Source organism: Somniosus microcephalus, chromosome 30 (assembly GCF_052327205.1).
Source record: "Somniosus microcephalus isolate GS21.2 chromosome 30, FLI_Smic_1.0, whole genome shotgun sequence".
NCBI classification, from domain to species: Eukaryota; Metazoa; Chordata; class Chondrichthyes; order Squaliformes; family Somniosidae; genus Somniosus; species Somniosus microcephalus.
The window spans coordinates 41,062,963-41,086,221 of NC_141016.1; the positions used below are offsets into that span (position 1 = coordinate 41,062,963).

The following is a 23,259-nucleotide window of genomic DNA, read 5'->3' on the forward strand; positions in this document are numbered from 1 at the left end:
ATCCTCAGCCGTGGGACCCTACTGCTCCTCCTTACTGTCCCGACCACCGGGTCATCGTCGTCCCAAATCATGGGAGGAAGACCCGCGTCCACCATGCTCATTATTGGGCCTTGGTGTCGTTTTACTTCTGTTATTCTCTCCCCTGGGTTAAACCGCTTGCACTGGTTAATATGGAACCACTTTGTGCGTTTTGGGAGTTTAACCGCGTACACCATGGGGCTTGCCTTGTCCACTATGCTATACGGCCCCATGTATAGTGGCTCAAATGCCCCAACCCGGGCCTAGTTCCGTACCATTACCTGGTCTCCCACCTTCCACTCGTGGGTTTTCTGGGGCTCGAGCAGCAACTGATTTTTCTAGTGCTGGTTCCCCATGTTACTGGCTGCCTGCCAGTGAATCCGTTTTAATTTATCATACAGATTCTGTACACTTCCCGCAATTGGGTTTCCGTTAGGACCGGTGCCAAAATGTGGGTGGGGGTGCGCATGACCCTCCCGGTCATGAGCTTATGCGTGGAATACCGTGCTTCTGGAGAAGCTGGCCTGGACACCCATTAAAACTAACAGCAGGACCTCATCCCACATTTTCGGGGACGATCATCTCGTTCCTTCGCCTTTCTTTAATCGTCCGGTTAAGGCACTCCACAAACCCTGCTGACTCTGGGTTGTGAGCCACATGCCACTTCCCCTCAATCCCTAAAAGCTTCAAGGTGGCCTGCATTACTTGCCCCGTGAAATGACTCCCTTGTTCGGACTCCACGACCTGTAGCAGTCCCCACCGGGAGAACACTCCCTTTACCAGAATCCTTGCCGTCGCCAAAGCTGCTCGGCAAGGGAAGGCTTCCACCCACTTGGAGAACACGTCCACCAGGACTAGGCAGTATTTGTTAGTTGCCTGTGTGGTGGATAATGGTCCGATGTAATCGACTGGAGGGACTGCCATAGTCCCTCTACCCTCCTTGTGTGTCCTATGGGGACTTTCCTCCACTGAGGATCAGGGTTGTTTGCTGTGCACACCAGGCAGTCTGCGCAAAAGTCGCGGACATCCTCCCTGACTCCCTGTTCTACCCTCTGCCAGGTAGTTTCCGGCCCTGGGTGTCCCGCTCCTGGGCCCCCGTGGGCCAACTGGTGGAATTCCCTCTGGTACCACTTGGGAACTATCCACCGATCCCCTTTAAATAGCAGCCCCTCTTTAATGGTAATGTCCGCTGCTCCGAACGAACCCTCTACTTGTTCGCCTTTTTCCTTCTTCCCCAGGATAGCCTTAAGGATGCGATCCTGGGCTTGGACTTGTTTCAAGTCTGGGGCCAAAGTTACCCCCGGTGTTCTTCCCTTGTCCCGGATTGCTGCTACTGGGTCTACTTCATAGAGTCATACAGCACAGAAAGAGGCCCTTCGGCCCATCGCATCCACGCCGGCCATCAAGCCCTGTCTAATCTAATTCCATTTTCCAGCATTTGGTCCGTAGCCTTGTATGCTATGGCATTTCAAGTGCTCATCCAAATGCTTCTTGAATGTTGAGGGTTCCTGCCTCTACCATCCTTTCAGGCAGTGAGTTCCAGATTCCAATCACCCTCAGTGAAAAAGTTCTTCCTCAAATCCCCTCTGGTTATTGACCCCTCTACTAAGGGAAAAAGTTCCTTTCTATCTACCCTATCTATGCCCCTCATAATTTTGTACACCTCAATCAGGTCCCCCCTCTAGCCTTCTCTGCTCCAAGGAAAACAACCCCAGCCTGTCCAGTCTCTCTTCATAGCTGAAGCGCTCCAGCCCAGGTAACATCCTGGTGAATCTCCTCTGCACCCTCTCCAAAGCAATCACATCCTTCCTATAGTGTGGCGACCAGAACTGCACACAGTATTCCAGCTGTGGCCTAACCAGCATTTTGTACAGCTCCATCATAACCTCCCTGCTCTTATATTCTATGCCTCGGCTAATGAAGGCAAGTATCCCATATGGCTTTTTAACCACCTTACCCACCTGTTCTGCTGCCTTCAGGGGTCTATGTACATGCACACCAAGGTCCCTCTGATCCTCTGTCTTTCCTAGGGTCTTACCATTCATTGTGTATTCCCTTGCCTTGTTAGTCCCTCCAAAATGCATCACCTCACACTTTTCAGGGTTAAATTCCATTAGCCACTGTTCCGCCCATCTGACCAACCCATCTATATCGTCCTGCAGACTGAGGCTACCCTCCTTGCTATTTACCACCCCACCAATTTTCGTGTCATCTGCAAACTTACTGATCATACCTTTTACATTCACATCCAAATCATTAAGCAAGGGACCCAGCACCGATCCCTGCGGTACCCCACTGGACACAGGCTTCTAGTCACAAAAACAACCTTCGACGATCACCCTCTTCCTTCTGCCACTAAGCCAGTTTTGGATCCAATGTGCCAAGGCACCCTGGATCCCATGGGCTCTTACCTTCTTGACCAGTCTCCTGTGCGGGACTTTATCGAAAGCCTTACTGAAATCCATGTATACCACATCCACTGCACTACCCTCATCCACACACCTAGTCACCCCCTCGAAAAATTCAATCAAATTGGTCAGACATGATCTTCTCTTGACAAAGCCATGCTGACTATCCCTGATTAATCCTTGCCTCTCCAAGTGGAGACTAATTCTGTCCCTCAGAATTTTTTCCAATAATTTCCCTACCACTGATGTTAGGCTCACTGGCCTGTAATTCCCTGGTTTATCCCTACTACCCTTCTTGAATAATGGTACTACGTTAGCTGTTCTCCAGTCCTCTGGCACATCCCCTGTGGCCAGAGAGGTTTTGAAAATTTGTGTCAGAGCCCCTGCAATCTCCTCCTTTGCCTCACACAGCAGCCTGGGATACATCTCATCCGGGCCTGGGGATTTATCCACTTTTAAGCCTGCTAAAAAGCGCTAGTACCTCCTCCCTCTCAATGCTAATATGTTCAAGTATATCACAATCCCCCTGCCCGATTTCTATGCCTACATCGTCCTTCTCCATAGTGAACACAGATGCAAAAAATTCATTTAAAACCCCACCTACATCTTCTGGCTCCACACATAGATTGCCACTTTGGTCCCTACTCTTTCCCTAGTTATCCTCTTGCCCTTAATATACTTACAAAACACCTTAGGATTTTCCTTTATTTTGCTCGCCAGTGTTATTTCATGGCCCCTCCTCGCTCTCCTAATTTTTTTTTATTTTTTTATTTTTTAGTATCCCCCTGCACTTTTTATACTCCATAGGGATCGCAGAACACTCTTTCCCTGACCCCCTGCTTGGCCAACTCGTCGGCCCTTTGGTTACCTTCCCCTCTGGGCTCTGTCTGTGTGGGCCTTGACCTTGTGTATATAGTGATCTCCCTGGGTGCCCGTGACCTCCAAAACCCTCCCTAGCAACGGTGCTGTTGCTAGGGGCTTCCCATCCGCGGATTTAAAACCGCGCCGAGCCCAGATGGCCAGGTACTCGGTGCACGAATTACATGTAAACATGGAGTCCGAGCAGATGGTGTAGGGAGTGGGTGACCACATACACCACCGCCGCCAGTTTGGCATGCTGAGCGCTCAGGGTGCTGGGGAGTTTAAGGGCCTTAGCTGTGGGGTCATAAATCCCGCACCCGGTGAAGCGCTCCCCCTCTGCTATCGAACTGGTCCCGTCCAGGTAAATGTCCCGGCCCGTCGGGTGTAACCCGGCCCAGAGCCCGACATCCACGTCCCACACCCCTTCTACCGTACACGTGTGGGCCGTACCTGGGTAAATCAAATTCGCTGCCAACTTGAGCTCGGTCAACTCCTGCACTCTCAGATACATCTGCGAGAGCAATAAAGTCCAGCGAGCAATGCGATCACTGCTCGCTGTCCCGTCTTTTATTCTCCCGTCCAACACACCTGAGTGGGGATATGGTGGGTGAGTAGAACTATCAGGGATAATCCCGTAAAGAGCTGTGAGCGCTTTACGGCCCAATGCGTGGCCAGGAGATGCCTCTCGCAGTTGGAATATCCCCATTCTACCTCAGTGAGAACCCTAGATGAGTAGACCATGGGCTGTAATTTGCCATGTCGCTCCTGGAGCAATACCGCACTCAAGCTATCCCCGCTGGCTGCTACCTCCACAAAGAATTCCTCCCCACCGTTGATGGCCCCCAGTGCGAGAGCTGTCTGCAAATCCTCCTCGAGGCGTGTGAACGCTTCCTGGCAGTTCCAGTCCCACCCGACTCCCTAGCTGAGGAGCCGAAGCAGAGGAGCTGCCATGGCTGCGCAACCCTCAATAAAATCCCTGCAGTACCCTGTGAGTCCCAGGAAGGATCTTACCCGTTACGTCCTTGGGGACTGGTAACTCCTGTACTGCCTTTCTTTTCGCTTCATCTATGGCTCTTTCCCCTGCACTTACCTTCAGCCCGAGGAATTTGACTTCCTCGCAGCCGATCTGGGCTTTCTTCGGGTTTACTTTAATCCCGGCCTCCCTCAGCAGCTCGGCCAGCAGTGGCCCATGATCCTCCCCCTCGGCGGAGAACAAGAGCAAGTCGTCCACATACTGTACTAGCCGGCTAAAACCCTTTAAGGCGTCCTCCATACACTGGTGGAATATGGAAGGGCTGTTATGATACCCTGGGGAAGGCATGTCCAGGTGCACTGTTGTGCTTTAAAAGTAAAGGCAAACTTGTATTGGTCTTCCCTTTTTAGAGGAATCGACCAAAACCCATTGGAGATATCTAGCACCATGAAAGTGGCTGCGGTCGTTGGGATGCTCCCTATCAGATCGGCAACAGCTGCGACTGTGGGCACGCAGGCTGGGAAGTTTTTATTGAGCACCCGATAGTCCATGGTGGCCCTTCACGACTGGTCAGGTTTCCTAACTGGCCAGAGTGGTGAGTTCACGTGGGTGGCTATCGGCCTCAACACCTCCTGTTGTACCGGGGATCCCAGTGCCGTTTCCAAGTCGGCTTCTGCCTCTCTGGGGAAATGATACTGCTTTTGTGGCCGTGACATGGGGTCCCCGTGTACTCAGACTTCTACCCCCGTCACCCGGTCACAGTCGTGCTTGTGTGGCGAACGATGCGAGATTGTCTCTCACGTTGGCCTGATACTTGGTCAGTAATACCCCAGCCAATTGCTCCAGGTCGTAACTCCCCTTGGGCTTCATCATGCACACGCTGCCCCTTCCTTCCCCAGCCTTAGGGATTACTATAACTTCTCCCTCCTTATCGGAACGCACCGCTTCCCAAAGGCAGTGATTCCTCAAATCCACTATTATATGATGGGCTAACAAAGGACTCCCGACTCCTGCTCCCACTTTATTAGGGCACATTTCCACTTGGTGTGGAGGGATCCTAAATCTATGGCCAAAGGTTTGGACATTGCCCCCGCCTGCTCATTCCCTGTAAACCCCACGAGACTGAATGGGATCCTGCTAGACCAGGGTGAGTTGGTCGGGTCCCTTGAATGGATCAGTATGCTCGAGGCCCCGGTGCCCACCAAGTACTTCCCGTGTACCGTCTCCACCCCCATCTTCACACAAGGTCTGCCCCACTCATGGTACGTGAGCGGACACAGGTACTCAGGCTGGGCGTGCTCTAGTCAGGGTGTGGGGATCACATTGCTCGCGGCAGCATCTACCCTACCTTTCTCCTGCACAAAAACCGTCTGAAGGGCAGCCACCAGAACATCAAACGGTTCCCCGGTCGCCCCCTTCGCCTCAACAGTCTGTGCCTTTTGCACCGGAGGATGCCCTCGGCTTTGCCCCTTTTTCTGGGTCGGGCACTCTCGCCCAGTGTCCTGTCTTCCCATACCCGAAACATGTCCTTGCCTTTTCTGCACTAACCACTTCCTGACGCCATTCCTTCTTGCTATCCTCACTGGCCTTTACCTCATGTACCTTTCCTTTATTGGGTTTGACCTACTCCTCGGAACCAGTTTTAAAGGCCAGGTTCACCTTACGGAGCACATCGGCCTCCGTATTCGCGAGATCCTTGGAGTCAAACCAGGCTTCTGCTTTTGCCCTTATTCATGGCAAACTGTTTGCCACGAGGGTCCTGAGCCAGTGATTCCTGGGGCCCCCTTGCAGCTGTAACCTGTCTAGTATCCCACCCATGGCCTTTTCGTATACAAGCCATAGCCTGACTGCGAATGCCTGTGGTGCTTCGCCAGCCAGCTGCAGCATTCTCTCCACTCGTGAGAACGGATTACCCTGGGTATGTCCCATGGCTCTCAGGATTTCCTCCTTTAAACCTGCCATGGTTCCCTGCTCCAGCTCGGTGGCTGTGGACAGGGCCTGGTACTATTTTCCCTGGATGGAGAATTGTAACAGCCTGTGAGTTTCACCCTCACTACACCCATTGATCCCCCCAATTTGCTCCACTTCCATGAAGCGAACGGAGGGGTCCCCTTCTTTTCTTAATTTGGGCACACTTGCTATCATAGCCTGCAGTTGTGGGGTGGTAAATGGGGCCACGTAATCACTCTGCAGCGGGTCCTGAGCACCGTTAGGTGTGGGTGGACCGTACTTTTGGTGTCACAGAGGATACATTGGTCTCAGTGGCGCTTCCAGCGCCGGTTGGGCTTCCAGATCCCAGACACAATCCTCAGACCCGTCTTTCCTCTTCCTAGTCCACCCGAGCTTCCCCCGGGGTTGTTAAGCAAACTATCCCTCTGGCTTTGGGTCAGACTTTTTATCCTTTCCTCACAGGGCCTGTGGTTTAAATCCTCGTAACCCCTGCTCCTGGCTACCCTGTAGGCTGCCTTTATGTCTCTAAGCTGCCCCTCTAGCCTGTCAACTTTACCCGTTAAGCAGGCGTTCTCCTCCCTTACAACCTGCTCATTGAGCTTGGCCTCGGTGACCTGGCACTGCAGGTACTCCCCGGTGTTACGGGAGGTTTCCTCCTGTGCGCGTTTCTCCTGACTGTCCTCGCGCAGCTCCTCCATTAATCTATTATCCACTATCCCCCTTGCATCTGACTTTTCTTTTGATTCCCTGAGCTCGGCCTGCAGCTTTCCAACCTGCTCCCTGAGCAGTTGGACCCGTTCCTGCAGGCACAGGAGCCAAATTGCTTTTTCCTTAGACTTTTTATGCTCCTTGCTCCCTGTCCATTCCGCAGACCTATCCTGAGGACTGTCAGAACGCAACATCTCCAGCATCCACTGCTGAGACACATTAACTTTACCAAACACATAGGAGGAAATTCTGTCCCCCATTGCAGATCTCTGGCCCTCTAAACTTCCCATGATCCTGTTCACACAACCTATCGTCCTGCCGACCGTCACCAATTCTGTAGGTGGTTTGCCTTGGTGGTTTGAATCACCTCGCCTACTTAGTTCTAGATGACAGGAATTACGGTGAACAGGATTGGAACACAGACAAGCTTTTCGGACTCAACCGCACGGTGTTTAATAAGGTTAGCACACACACCCGCCTCCAGTACATAAAATGCCTGGTGCGTAAAACAAACAGTACAACAATACAACTTGGCCCATCGAACAGGCCCCCGTCTCGTATTAAGACGCCTAAAATCACACTGTGTTGCTATACAGAGTATAATACGGACTTGTCCCACAAACCCCGGAACATACACTATACACAGAAGTCCCCACTAAGCCCCTGTGGATTGGTTGGGACACACAACACCTCCTCACACAGTACCGGTGGTCTTAAGGATGCGTGGGCTTGGACAATGCTCACCTTGATTGTCCGTTTTCCTGCTCGCTGCTCCCGGTGTAGAGCGTATCTCCTGGTTCCGTATCGCCGATGCAGTATCCAGTCCCAGTTTCGAGGTTCGTTCCTACAGTCGAAGAGCAAGGCAAGGCTCTTGTCGCTCGTGGTGGTTTCTTCTCACCGTCTCGGATGGAGTGCTTGGTTCTTGGTTCAGAGAGGAGCGCACGCGAAGGCGAGAGAGAGCAAGAATGGCCAAAGCTGCCTTCTCTTATATCCTAAAAGTTCATTAAGGTCTGTGTATTGCAGTGATGTCTATTTAACCACCCTTCTTTGTCTGATTTCCCACCTTTCGGGGCTATCCCATCTAGGTGCTGGTGTTAGTGGCAGATGATGGGCTGCACTTCTTAACCGATCCCGGGTTAAGTGGTTTCCCATTACTTCCCAATGGCCCTCCTTTGTCCGGTTCCTGCCTTTCGGGGCTATCTCATTGTTTCCCAGAGAACTCTGTCTGCTCAGACATTCTCCCGTAATCAGTTTGTAGGCCTGGCTGGAATCTCCTGTCCATCATGAACACCTGGGCCCCTCCCATCTTCTCCAAACAGACTGCTGGTCAATCAGCAGTAACAATCATACAAAATGTCCAAAACAAAAAATCCTTGGGGCCTGCGCTGATGCTTACAATGTTACAGTAATACAGGTCCTCCTAGCAGGTGAGAACTTGCATTACTGGAATGTTAGCGCTTGTAAAAACAGAATGTGGTCTACCCAAGGAGACAAATGCTGGCATGTCCAGGGATAGGGATAGGGGCTGATTCTGACTTTTTTTAAATTACTATATTCAGTAGTTTATTATATACATTCTTAATACATTGCATATTAGTTCTAACAAGCTTATTTCTAAAAGAAAGCTGGAAGTGTTTGAAGTACATACACAAGTGCTTCAGCGAGTCACATTCCCGTCATTCTCCCAACAGAGCACGGTTTTCTCTATAAACAAATGTTTCAACCTCCTCCACAGCTAAAAGTTCGTTCAGTGAGCTCACACAGCAGTCATGCTCTCTCAGCATCTCCGGGTATGCAGCAGACATATGCTCAATCCGTACAGAGCGGCGGACTGGGGTGAGGAACTTCAGATCTTGTTGCCCAACAGATTGGATTCTGCCCAGAGCTTCTTTTCCTCTGTGAAGAAAATGGCATCTTGAAAACGTACCACCATTTTGCCCATTTAATTCCCTGCAATCCCCACCTTTGTAAGGCCTGGTGAAGCAGGAAAGCCCAAAATCCAGCCTGCACATGTAGATCATGGCAAAAAGTTGCAGGTATCGGAGACTAATGGTTTGAGAAAACAAGTTGTACAGTGCGCCTTCTGATTTACCCTGTTCCTCACGTAGCTTTACCAACAGACTCCAAGCATTCATCTGAGGCACCATTTGCCAAAGACACTCAGTGTTGTTTGGTCACAAACTGTTGCAGCTCATGTGTATGTTCCATATGTCAATGAGATAACGAGACAGCTATATAATCTGAGCATTTGGATTCTTGACTTACTCAACTGTCATTCACATGCACACTTTCAAAGCATCAGTGATCAGGACAGGAATCGGTTTCTTCCTTCCCTAGCCATGGAGAGCTGAGGCTAATTGTAGAACTCAAACTACTGCCCTAACAAAAGTTAACTGAGCACAGAACGGGCAATGGAAACTCAACTGTGTGCTTTTGTGTTGCACTGGGGTGTCGGGCAGCTATTACCTCTACCTAGTAATATTAGTGATTCTCTCTGGTGCTTTCAGTAATACCGTCTGTTATTTAGTAATGTTTTATGTAGGAATATTTTCTGTGGTCCTGTTCACACACTGTTGACTATTCTTAATGGGAAGTTCTGTACAAAGTATTAGACCGAGTTGAACCTGATCAAAGATTACTCTGCTGGCCATTTTGTCACGTATACACCGCCATGCTCCCATTGGTGAAGTACACAATTCATAGTAGTAGTGATGGACAAATGGGAATTAGGATACAGGCAGCAGAGTTTCGGATGAGCTCAAGTTTACAGAGGGTGCAAGGCCGACCAGGAGAGCATTGGAATAGTCGCATCTGGAAGTAACAAAGGCATGGTTCAGGGTTTCAGCAGATGAGCTGAGGCAGGGGCGGAGACGGGCGATGTTAGAGGTGGAAATAGGCGGTCTTGGTGATGGAGAGAGAGAAAGAAATGAAAGTAGAAAAAGCTGCAAATGCATTGGTCACTCAGCATCTGAAACTTGTCTGTCAGCTGCTGATTGACCCACTCTGCATTTTCAATTTTTTTTTTTTTTTTAAATATAAACCACCTGATCCAGTCAGAATGGGGCTGGGCCGGTGTAGCTGGGGTAGAAATGTGAACCGCAACCAGAATCACAAAAGAATCAGAGGCAGCGGCTGGACTGAAAAATCTGAATAGCGGCAAGTGCCATACAGTATTCTATAAAGGAATCATACGTGTAAAAGGCAGCAGGCCAGAGTGATCATAATTATTATTACAGCTGAAGTTTTGAAGTCACCTGGATACAGTGCAGCCGGATTATAATGCATTAATTCCTGTGGGCCCAATTCACGGTTTACTCAATGTTTGTTATAGCCAGACAGACGAGAGCAGCGGTGGTGCTGGGAACCAAGGTCTCCATTTTCCAGTCTTCCACATATACTGCAGTGACCACTATTGCTTCCTGGATCCTGATCTCATACCCTGGTGGGTATCAGGTATTGGTAAGTTAGAGATATACTTCATCATCAAATCAACTAAATAGCAACACCCTATTCTAATCTTAGCCTCTGCTCCCTAGTCTTTGACAATTATTTCTAAAAAGGCAGGGTAACGTACAGGGTTTCAAATCATGGACAGGATTGACCATGAGGCAAACCACCTAGACTAAACCAAAGAAAGTAATTTTTGCATGTCATCTCTTGGGAGTAACCAGCAGTTTTAAATTTCTTGCTTCTTTCCACCCCCACTTGAAAAAACTGATTCAAACCCTTACCTGAGCACTTGAGGTGTTGCGGTGACTCTGTATTTGATCACAGATGAACCTTGCCCACCCGTTTTGCAACATAAAATCCTCATTGCCGTTGTAAGTGGTGTGACTGCGTCAGATTCTCCAAAATCTTCAGTTTCATTATCTTCCTTTTCTGTCAGAGTACAAGAACTGTCAAAGTTGAGAAAAGGCCGATCGAAGTCCATGCCTCTAGCATCCAAAATCTCAAATCTATTTTTTACCAATTTAAAATTTCTGTCTTGGCCTAATTTACTCAAGTAATATTCAGGGCTCATCCTCTCCATCAGTTAATATTTTATGTTTCTGGATGAGGGTCCCTTTAATCTTCTTTCCACACTGCATAGCTCAATTTTCTAATCTTTCCTTACAGCTCACTGCCTTTACACAGAAAAAATGTTCTCCTTCTCCAAACCCACTTCAATGTATGCAAGTCCCTTTCAGAGCATGGTGACCAGAACAGGACACAGTACTCCACATGCGGGCTCATCAGCATATCTCTAGACGTGCACTGCACGTATTCAATATTGTAGTTGAGTGGAATGTTTAAACAAGAGAAATCATACAAGTTATACAGGAAGGTAAAGGACTGACCTAGAGATCAAAAAAAGAGATGAACCTGTTTGAGAAACAGTATTCTCTACTTAAAAATCAGTATTTAACAGTTCATAGACACAAATTTCCACCTTTGCTCTCCTGGAACTATTGACTCTTGCTGGGCACATTGCCAACTGGCACTAGCAACTCTCCAGTATCTTGCACAAGCACCCATTCTTCACACAAACTACACAAGTGGCATGCTATCTAACATGAACAAGCCCAGACTGATCCTGTCCTCACCCGACATCCACACATGCACTCCGAGCCAGGGGTGGAGATGCTACCTGTAGTGCCCCTCCTGCCATACAGCCAAGATGAACTAACTCAGCACAGACAGGATGCCAAATCTGGAACCTTTCTGATCTGCAAGGCTCAGCTACTCACTGCCTTCGAGGGGTTTATTTAAATTAACAGGAGCACAGTACCTGAAGCTATAAAATAGGAAGGAATTACATTCCATAACCAAACACGAAACAATGATAAGATGCCTGTTCTAACACATAGAATAAGGTTTGCACCTTCCTGATCACAAAAACATTCCTGACATGCATGATACTAAAAACTGATCGTTACAGGCTGAAGAACTCCAAGGAAGCTCAGCATCCCCAAGCTCCTTTTTATTGCTATGAACTTACCTGCAGAGGCTGTTTGAAAGTTTGCATTCCTCATGATGGTTTCAACAAGTGCAGATCGCAGCTCTTCGACAGGCTGAAAAACAGTTAGCCAGAGTTTGTTATTGTATTGTAACTAACAGGACAAAAAGGGTTGTGCATTGACAGTGTAACAGGGCAATGCAGATTGGCAACAGTGCAATGGTGCTTGAGCAATCTGGTCACATCCTATTCTACAGAACATGCAAGGGTAGATTTTGAGTCCCCAGCAATGCACGCATATGTCAGGAAACAGATTTTGATTTGTGCTTGCGACGGGCAAGACTCGTCACAAGGGCTTTGAAAATCTGCCCCATAATATTGTCACCAAGTACAAAAACAATGCAATACTTTGTGAAATTATTAGCTGAACAAATGGTGTGCCTGTGTGTGTAAACGTTAACGTGCTGCAGTTCAGTCACGTACTATTAAAAACAGAAAATGCTGGAAATACTTAGCAGCAATGTTTGCTGTAATTTTGTTTGGCGCTGCGCGGCCCTTTTAAGGGGCTACCCGGGCCAATGAAAATATCACGCCTGCGCGGTTTTTCTCATTGAAAAGCCAGCAAGCCGGCTGCGTGGGATCCCTAGAGCACTGCGTGACCACGCAGCTTATAGCGAACATTGCTCAGCAGGTCAGGCAGCATCTGTGGAGAGAAACACAGAGTTAACGCTTCAGCTTGATGGCCATTCGTCAGAACTGTTAACTCAGTTTCTCTCTCCACAGATGCTGCCTGATCTGCTGAGTACTTACAGCATTTCCTGGTTTTATTTCAGATTTCCAGCATCTACAGTATGTTGCTTTACTATTAAACAGTGAAATTCTTGCTCTGCCCTAAACAAAGCTCCACCACACAGATTGAGAACAGACCAGCAAGATAGAAGAGATATTTAAGTAAAAAAAAAATTAAGCTATTTTTCTCTCCTCCTCCCCCTCCCATATGCACATGCATTTCTCAGCAGGGGTTGCTGCAGTCATCAGAAGCAGGAACCCTAGCTGACTTTCCAACAACCCCCTCCCGCACAAACGCAGAGGCACTGCGGCCAATTCTAGTGTCCATACCACCATCCCAGCTGAGATTGGCTGGCCTAGTCTGGATTAAACCCGAGGCCTTAAAATCTGTACGGTTCAGTACTGCATTAGGCACCATGCTGAGGTTTCATACCATTAGCTGACTTTGGTTTATCCACGAGTTCGAGATACTTTGGATCTAATTACTTGTATCAGGATAAATATAACCGGACTTCTGTAGAATGGGGGTGAATGGACCATCAGACCAGATTATATTGCTGCAGAATTCACTGTATGCAGAAAATTCTGTGCATTACAGGGGGAGAGAATCAACCTCAACTCGAACTAAATGCAGCCCGTTGATCCAAATAATTAAAATGGAGCTGGCTGCTTCAAGGTGAAAACCTTCCTGCTCCACCCAACAATCCACTTTTTGTAAAAAAAAAATAGAACTTTCCGTTTCACAAAGTGGTGGCGGCATCCAAACTGACCTGGGCCCAGGCTCAAACTGCATGTGAATGGGTCACTGGTGTTCACAACATATTAACTGCACTTTTGTCACCGTTCTTTCAAATGGCTTTGTATAAACTGAAGAACAGGCATTTCTAAGTGTATAGGTGAAGGACAAATACTAACTGAGAGCCTGGTAGTGTGAACTATCCGATTGCCCTTTCGAACGGTATCCTTACCTCGGCACCATTGTGAACAGCCTGCTCAAACAGGGCAATGACAGCCTCCATTGTGCCAGTTAATTCCAGCAGGCGTGCTCGGCAGATCCAGTACTTGGCAAACTTGTCACCTTGTGGAACATTGTGCAGTGCTGCAGACACCTGTTCAGGTGGGAGACCCTGAAGGGATACAGAGCAAACGGTGAACTTTCCAGTTAGAGTGACAGACAGACAAGCAGCAATCCAACAGAGCCGCCACCAGTGGAGGAGGAGTATAGCATCTACCATTCAAAAGGATTACCCATCCTAAAAACCATGCCGAGGCACTCCAGCCAACTTCCAGCTGCTGAATACACCAGTGCTTAAACCTAATATTCTCTATGTTTATCAGTCAAAGGATATTGGGCAAGTTGATGGTCACCTGCACAGTTGTATGGCTTTGGTTTATTAAGGAGTGTATAAAAGTAAAGCAAAATTAAGCAACAGTTTCTGCTTCCTTGAGAGCACCAAGGCAACAGCTCAGACACAAGTGTTCTGCAGCTATTCGAACCCTAACATTATGGTGAATAGCAGACCCTGTACACATTCTGCAGCTACTGCCAGCTGGGAGAGGACTGGAAAAATAATTGCTCCCCTCGCCTCAGTCAGCACCTATGCTTGTCATAGCTGGCGTACAAGATGCCGCCCCCCTCCCTGCCCGCAAATTTGAATCTAACGAGACAAATTTCTCTTTTAATACACTGCATACCACAGTATATCTCAGCACTCAGCCTGTAACTAGAGAGACAATGGGAGCTCTGGGTATGGAATAACACCAATTACTTCCCCTGTGCAACTTCCATACCTTCTCCAGTAACTTCATGCAGTCATCCAACATGTAGTTCACCCGATCAGCCAGGCTCTTCTGTTCTTCCTCCTCAATCACCTCCCAGAAAGAATGCTCCAAATTCTTTTTGACAGACTTTACTGCTGTTTTTAAAGGGGTTGGCATGGGAGGGCGTTTGTAGGTCTTCCCTTTGGAAGCCAACCACACTGCAAGCTGCTTCCTAAAGCAAAATGGGGATAGTACATTACAAAAAATACAACAAGCACTGGGAAAGAGCAACAAAGCCTGGGTGCAGGATGAAGTTTTAGAAGTGTTGCAATAAGTTGTAGTGTTATTATATACATACCAGTACAAGCTGCGACAAAAATACAACTAGCTATCTCGAGGAAAGCAAATACTCCACCACCCCAGTACAAAGAGGACCTGTGCATCAAGATCCAAACAGTTTGGGTAGTATTTATTTTAAATATTAATGCCAGAATAAGCTGAAATTTCTGTGGTGCAGGCAGTTTGAAATTGACAGAATCTTAATATTGTAGCTTAATCTTAATTTTTTGCAGCTACAGTTCTTCCCCCGTCCCAAAGATGTGAAGCTGGTCATTTGCACCGCTACAAGATTGAAAACAGTAAACTCAGAAAGGCAAAGAGAACGGCTGGTGAGACAGACCATTGAATTTATGCATGTATTTCATAAACTACCTCTAGCAACCTCTAAGCATAGCAGGTACATAATCAGTTTCTATTATATTGTCCTGCAGCAGTCACTTAAAGTCTTTGTATATTATACATCATCTACACAACTGGAGCAAATTCTGGGATAAAAGCTTTGCCTTTGTCTAAGTTTCTGTGACCACACAAGTTTAGAGAGTAGCAGCACGGCTCAACACCAATACTTACCCACTTGAACAAAACTCTGGCATTGAAAATGTTCAAGCAGGTAAGGTACCCAGTGTATCTAGCCATCGAGAATTTAACCAGGTACAGAACTTCAAGACAACTCCATCTGCAAGAGGGGCTGGGCTATAAACAAAGAAAAATCATCCCAGGCCACGCACATGCATCTCCTACAAGAGCAATGCAGAATCAGATCTGGGGCAGCTTTCTCTTGACAAGGGAACTGAACAGAAGCAATTTAAGTGATTTTTTTTTTTTTTTTTAAAGCGGATACTGAAAACAATGCTTTTTTTTTTTAGAAAGTTACAAATTATTTTCAACCTTAAAACAATGTACAGTATTGATGAGATTTTAAAAACATGTAACTAAACTGTTAGCTTGAAATAGAAGTGGTGCATTTGTTTCCTTCTAAACGTGGATGATTTTAGTGTTATGAAACTAGAGGGATGTTACGAACAGGAAAGTGGAACATTTCACCCTTTTTGCATCGATGTTAGTAGCAAGCACTCTCCGGTTACATCTAGAGTCGGTTAGGTACAGGGTGAAACCCTATTTACTTTGCCTCATCCATGAACTTAACATCAATATCAGATCAACAACCCATAAAGCACTGTGCCATCACCATGCTCGCGTTATATACAAGTGTGCACTGAATTGGGGTATAAACCCGTATCCTATTAGGAAGTTGGCTGACTGACCAGTCCGACATTCATAAAAGGAAGAAAGATTCAGAGGACAGGAGTTGCATTTATCAGAGTAGACAAACCCGCCTCAGGAGTTCCAGGACAATGCAATATTCCTCTGTCCCACAGTCCAAGTGACTGAGAACTAAATCTTTCAAACTGTGTAACAGACAAACCAATTATTAAATAGAGGATATAAATTTAAGCACAGATATTCCCCTGCATTTTAGGTGGGTAGAAAAGTCCTTTCACAAGCATATTCTTTAAAAGAAACCGTACTCGCACAAACAGCAAGTTCCAAGTTAAAACAGAGTCAAACCATTTTTATGCAGTTAAAAACTGAATTCTGTTACCTCCTTTCATCTTTTCCTTTCAATGTCTTGGTCACAGAGCTTTGATCTCCCCAACGCTGAGCAGTGCTCCTTGCTGATGCTGTAGATTTGCTTCCACTCTGTATTGCTCCTTTACTTTCCTTGATCTTTCTTGCAGATCCCAAAGCTGGATGCATTCTTTGAGCAGATCTTGTAAAAGGTTTCCATATGGTCATTGGCCTATTTCCAGGGGAATTCATTCCGTTCTGGATGCTTGCACTCTGTGGACCTAGCCCAGCAGCAGGCTTGGTTTTGTCGCTTGCCAGCTGTTGTGTTGACTTGCTCAGTCTCCTGTAGCCATAGTTCTTCTCCATCTCTGCTTTTACAGACTGTTTTGGAACCATCACTCTGCCTGCAGGTTTAGCTGCACCCAGGGCTGCCTTGGTCGTGCCTGCAGGTTTAACTGCACCCAGGGCTGCCTTGGTCGTGCCTGCAGGTTTAGCTGCACCCAGGGCTGCCTTGGCCGTGCCTGCAGGTTTAACTGCACCCAGGGCTGCCCTGGCCGTGCCTGCAGGTTTAGCTGCACCCAGGGCTGCCTTGGCCGTGCCTGCCGGTTTAGCCGCACCCAGGGCTGCCTTGGCTGTGCCTGCAGGTTTAGTTGCTCTTGGGGCTGCCTTGGCCGTGCCTGCAGGTTTAGCCGCACCCAGGGCTGCCTTGGCCGTGCCTGCAGGTTTAGTTGCACCCAGGGCTGCCTTGGCCGTGCCTGCAGGTTTAGTTGCACCCGGGGCTGCCTTGGCCGTGCCTGCAGGTTTAGTTGCTCTCGGGGCTGCCTTGGCCGTGCCTGCAGGTTTAGTTGCTCTCGGGACTGCCGTGGCTGTTCTGCCTAAACCAATAGCCCATAACCGATTATCTGAACCAATGTCCTTTGATTGGCCAACTTGTGTTTTAATTGCCTGTTCTGTAAACAGTTTAATTAAAGCTGTACTGACAGAGTGTCCAGCATTTGGAGCTGTACCCACCGTGTGCTGGTTTTCCTTTTCTTGATCACCTGATTGATGTAGAAGATTATTAGCACATGCTGATGTTGCAGGTTTTATATCCCCTTCATATTGTCCAGATTGAGCTGTCTGACCAGCAATAGATACATTTTCTGTTGTATTTGACTGCACTGGGAATAAAGTAGGTGCCTTTGTGATCTGAATGTCAGCAACCCTTGCTCGGGGAAATGCAGGAACAGTTTTGGTGAGAGTTTTCTTAGTTTCTGTGGTTTTCCTGTTGGGTTGAGCTCGGGACCTAGCAGCCACTGATTTGACATGGTTAGGAAGTGCTGGGTTATTTGTAGCTTTGAATTTAAGTGCTTTTGTCAGACCACCACCTTTCAGCTCTCCTCCCTGAAACAAACAAAAAGTTAGAAAAGCTCGTGCAGTATTCACAGAAAGCGGAATCAGTGAATAAACCGAAGGAGATTTCATTACCCAAACCTTTGTACCTGATTTATAACTGAAGGTGGTTAACCCTAAATACAAACATCATCATCAAGAATAGGAAGTGGGGAAAAAGCACTTGAATCTTTTGTCCTCCTTACCAATTATTCCTTCTTTCCCCCCAAATCTCCTTCGCCTTTCCAAGGTCCTTGAACATGGCGCCACCTCTCATCTGTGCCTAAGCCTCCCATAACTTTGTTTCAATCCCTCTACAGAGTATTCACCCCTTTCCCTTCCTCCACACCATCACCTTCAAAATCCCCAGAGGTCTATCTTTGGAGTCTCTTCCTCATCACTTGCATGCTGTCCCTTCAGCGACATCACTGCAGACACGGGGCCAGTTTCACATGTACACCAACAGCATCTAACTCTACTTTGACCCTACCACTACCGTCAGACTGCTTGTCTGACATCCAGTCTTAGATGAATGACAATTTTCACCGGCCCAACGCCAGGAAAACAGAAGCCATCATCTTCGATCCCCGTAAAGAACTCTTCACTTGCCACAGACACCTTTGCATTCTTAGCCACTGTCTATGGTTCAACCAGACAGTTCACAACGTCTGCATCCTTTTTGACCCCAAGCCTAGCTCCAACCCTTTGCCTCAGAATCCCTCAAATGCATGATGTCCCACAGTAAGCCCAGCTCGTCCATCACGCTGCTCTCACTAAACTACAGTAACCCAGCTCACCCTCGCTCACTAAACTAGTAACCCAGCTCACCCTCACTAAACTACAGTAACCCAGCTCACCCTCTCACTAAACTACAGTAACCCAGCTCACCCTCTCACTAAACTACAGTAACCCAGCTCACCCTCTCACTAAACTACAGTAACCCAGCTCACCCTCTCTCACTAAACTACAGTAACCCAGCTCACCCTCACTAAACTACAGTAACCCAGCTCACCCCTCACTAAACTACAGTAACCCAGCTCACCCTCGCTCACTAAACTAGTAACCCAGCTCACCCTCACTAAACTACAGTAACCCAGCTCACCCTCTCACTAAACTACAGTAACCCAGCTCACCCTCTCACTAAACTACAGTAACCCAGCTCATCCTCTCACTAAACTACAGTAACCCAGCTCACCCTTACTAAACTACAGTAACCCAGCTCACCCTCTCACTAAACTACAGTAACTCAGCTCACCCTCTCACTAAACTACAGTAACCCAGCTCACCCCCTCACTAAACTACAGTAACCCAGCTCACCCCCTCACTAAACTACACTGGTTCTCTCTTCCCACAATGTGCTAAATTTAAAACCGTGAGCTTCAAATCCCTCTATAGCCAAGCCCCACCTGATCTCTGAAACCTCCTCCAGCCCTATACCTTTCCCCACACTCCATTACTCTGACTCCGGCCTTCTGTGTATTCCACCTCCCCACCCCTCCCTTTCTTTAGGTCCTACTCTCCAAAATTCCCTACTTAAAATTTCTGCCATTAAAAAAAATCCCTTCTCAAAATCCACCTTTACAACAAAGCTTTCAATCACCTCTCTCTTCTGGTTCAACATCATTTTTCCTCACGCCTGTCGTTCTTAAAAAATTTAAATCAAAGTTCCAGAGGGGAGATCATCACCCACTAAACGGAGCTAGATTTAAATCAGCCCCAGGGGTTTAGCACAATGGCTAATTGCCGTGCCCCAAATCTCATTCAATACCAGAAATAGAAAATCTGGGAAGATAATAAAAGAGGTGCTCACTGTTCCCACAAATGACACAGACTGTAAGGCTGATCTAGCACATTCCCTTGCCATTTGTTAGCTCCTGGAATGGCCATCTACCCACACAGCAAAATACTGTATCGAGCTATCAACTCACATGTGGCACACAAGTTCAGAGCAAATTGTTTGAAAGTACATTGTCCTCATGATCGGAGAAACAGACTATAACATTTGTCCGCTGCTAATCACCGAACATTCCCAACGATCAGCAGCATTAGAATTGTGACAAGCAAATTGTCACTTTCAATAGACAATCTGCCAGAGAAAGTCAAGGACCAAGGTGCCAAAACTGACCTAACACAGGGCGTCTGAGTGCTTTGAGAGATTGAAGGAATACAAAAAGTTGAAGAAGTTCATCAGCCCTTTCGCTAAAATTTAGATGGTGCAACATTGAAGTACCAACATGCGCGCATCAGTGACGGAACACAGCTTAATACCCAGTTTCCTTTCTTGGCGGTCCCTCATCTTGAGTATGCTGTAAGGTGGAGTGAGGCATGTCTAAGTAGGGGACAAAGTGCTAGTTACCAGCAAGAGTACTCACCTCTCCCCTTCTGACTGAAAATCTCAGTTAGAATAGCCCATTCAAGTTGGGCTGAACAACGAATACAGAAGCACTCAGAATTGGACACTACAAACTTTAAAAGTCAGCCTTTTATCCAGTTACTTAGTTTAATCTGCAATTTGAACATCTGTTGAACTGCTTCTGCTTTCAATTCCCTCCCTTCAATCTATGGGGTATGATTAAGAAGTTTATAGATGATACAAAAATTGGCCGTGTGGTTGATAAAGAAGAAAGCTGTGGACTGCAGGAAGTCATCAATGGACTGGTCAGGTGGGCAGGGAAGTGGCAAAGGGAATTCAATCTGGAGAAGTGTGAAGTAATGCATTTGGGGAGGGCTAACAAGGCAAGGGAATACACATTAAATGGTAGGACACTGAGTAGTGTAGAGGAACAACGGGACCTTGGAGTGCATGCCCACAGATCCCTCAAGGTAGCAGGACAGGTAGATAAGACTCAAAGAAAGTTACAGCACAAAGGAACCCATTTCTGCCCATCGTGTCCGCGCCGGCCAACAAAGCACTATCCAGCCTAATCCCACTTCCCAGCTCTTGGTCCGTAGCCCTGCAGGTTAGAGCATCCCAAGTGCACATCCAAGTACTTTTTAAATGTGGTTAGGGTTCCTGCCTCTACCACCCTTTCAGGCAGTGAGTTCCAGGCCCCCACAACCCTCTGGGTGAAGAAATTTCCCCTTTAATTCCCTCTAAACCTTCCCCCAATTACTTTAAATCTGTGCCCCCTGGTTTTTGACCCCTCTGCTAAGGGAAATAGGTCCTTTCTATCCACTTTATCTATGCCCCTCATAATTTTATACACCTCAATAAGGTCTCCCCCTCAGCCTCCTCTGTGCCAAGGAAAACAGACCCAGCCTATCCAGTCTTTCCTCAGAGCGAAGATTCTCTACTCCCGGCAACGTCCTTGTAAATCTCCTCTGTACCCTCTCTAGTGCAATCACATCCTTCCTGTAATGTGGTGACCAGAACTGCACGCAGTACTCTAGCTGAGGCCTAACTAGTGTTTTATACAGTTGAAGCAGAACCCCTCTGCTCTTGTATTCTATGCCACGGCTAATAAAGGCAAGCATTCCATATGCCTTCTTAACCACCTTATCTACCTGGCCTGCTACCTTCAGTGATCTGTGGACATGCACTCCAAGGTCCCGTTGTTCCTCTACACTACTCAGTGTCCTACCATTTAATGTGTATTCTCTTTCCTTGTTAGCCCTCCCCAAATGCATTACCTCACACTTCTCCGGATTGAATTCCATTTGCCACTGTTCTGCCCACCTGACCAATTTATTGATATCTTCCTGCAGTCTACAGCTTCCTTCTTCAGCATCAACCACACAGCCGATTTTAGTATCATCTGCAAACTTCTTAATCCTACCTCCTATATTCAAGTCTAGATCGTTGATATGTACCACAAAAAGCAAGGGACCTAGTACTGAGCCCTGCGGAACCCCACTGGAAACAGCCTTCCAGTCACAAACACCTATCAACCATTACCCTCTGCTTCCTGTCTCCGAGCCAGTTTTGAATCCAACTTGACACTTTGCCCTGGATCCCATGGGCTTTTAACTTCGTGACCAGTCTGCCGTGTGAAACCTTATCAAAAGCCTTGCTAAAGTCCATATACACTACATCAAACGCACTACCCTCATCTCCTCCTCAAAAAATTCAATCAAGTTTGTCAGACACAACCTTCCTTTAATAAATCCGTGCTGACTATCCTTGATTAATCCGTGTCTTTCTAAATGAAGATTTATCCTGTCCTTCAGAATTCTTTCCAATAATTTTCCCACCACCGAGGTTAGGCTGACTGGCGGTGGTTAAGAAGGCATACGGGATACTTTCCTTTATTAGCCGAGGCACAGAATATGAGAGCAGGGAGGTTATGCTTGAACTGTATAAAACACCAGTTAGGCCGCAGCTAGAATACTGTGTACAGTCCTGGTCACCACATTACAGGAAAGATGCGATCGCACTGGAGAGGGTGCAGAGGAGATTTACGAGGATGTTGCCAGGACAGGAGAATTTTAGCGATGAGGAAAGATTGAATAAACTGGGATTGTATTCTTTGGAACAGAGGAGGCTGAGGGGAGACTTAATTGAGGTGTATAAAATTATGAAGGACCTAGATAGAGTGAATAGGAAGGACCTATTTCCCCTAGCAGAGAGATCAATAACCAGGGGGCATAGATTTAAAGTAACTGGTAGAAGGATTAGAGGGGAGTTGAGGAGAAATGTTTTCACCCAGAGGGTGGTGGGGGTCTGGAACTCACTGCCTGAAAGGGTGGTAGAGGCAGAAACCCTCATCGCATTTTAAAAGTACTTGGATATGCACTTGAAGTGCTGTAACCTACAGGGCTACAGACCAAGAGCTGGAAAGTGGGATTAGGCTGGATAGCTCTTTTCGGCAGGCACAGGCACGATGGGTTGAATGGCCTCCTTCTGTGACATAAATTGCTATGATTCTATCTCGTCAATGGGACCATACTCCTACTCTCTCTACCCGGTTCCTACTACCTGTACATTGCTGACCACCCAACTTCCCTTCCTGGCTCCCATGTTAGCAGTTCTCTCTCCTCGGGTATTGCCCCCTTTTCCTTCAAATCTGCAGTCATCACCCCTCTCCTCAAAATAGAAACCCCTGACCCCTCCATCCTTGCAAACTATTACCCCATCTCCAACCTCCTTTTCCTCTCCAAAGTTCTTGAACGTGTTGTTGTCTCCCAAATCCGTGCCCATCTTTCCCAGAACTCGTTTGAATGCCACAGTACCAAAACTGCTCTTACCAAGGTCACAAATGACATCCTAATTTACTGCAACAAAGGTAATCTACCCCTTCTCGACCGGTTGGCAGCCTTTGACACGGTTGACCACAAAATTCTGCTCCATCGGTTCTCCAGCATCCTTATATGGCTCGGTGTCAATTTTTTTTGATAACACTCCTGTGAAGCGCCTTGGGGTGTTTTATTATGTTAAAGGCGCTATATTAATTTAAGTAGTTGTTGTGATAATTTGATAAAGAAGGATCATATTCTGAAGATGTTCCTACTTACCAAGCCAACTTTGAATGGAGCAATTGGTGGCTGTATTTTCCGATTAGTCTTGTCCCCTAAATAGTACCTGAAAAGATGTAATATTTCTCTGAGCAAAATGACTCCAAAACAAACACAAGACTTAG

General features: G+C 47.2%; 1 protein-coding gene across 1 annotated transcript in view; it reads right to left on the reverse strand.

Annotated features, from left to right (window-relative positions):
- Positions 1-8,454: 8,454 nt before the first annotated feature.
- The window catches only part of ckap2l (cytoskeleton associated protein 2-like), a 28,280-nt gene continuing 13,475 nt past the window's right edge, over positions 8,455-23,259 (reverse strand). The window contains exons 3-9 of the mRNA XM_085971365.1: positions 23,135-23,201; positions 16,347-17,695; positions 14,435-14,636; positions 13,612-13,770; positions 11,897-11,969; positions 10,650-10,797; positions 8,455-8,814 (exon numbers count right to left, since the gene is read on the reverse strand). Of these exons, the coding sequence (XP_085827491.1) occupies positions 8,595-8,814; positions 10,650-10,797; positions 11,897-11,969; positions 13,612-13,770; positions 14,435-14,636; positions 16,347-17,695; positions 23,135-23,201 (2,218 nt within the window). The 3' untranslated portion in view covers positions 8,455-8,594. The remainder of the gene's footprint in view (positions 8,815-10,649; positions 10,798-11,896; positions 11,970-13,611; positions 13,771-14,434; positions 14,637-16,346; positions 17,696-23,134; positions 23,202-23,259) is intronic.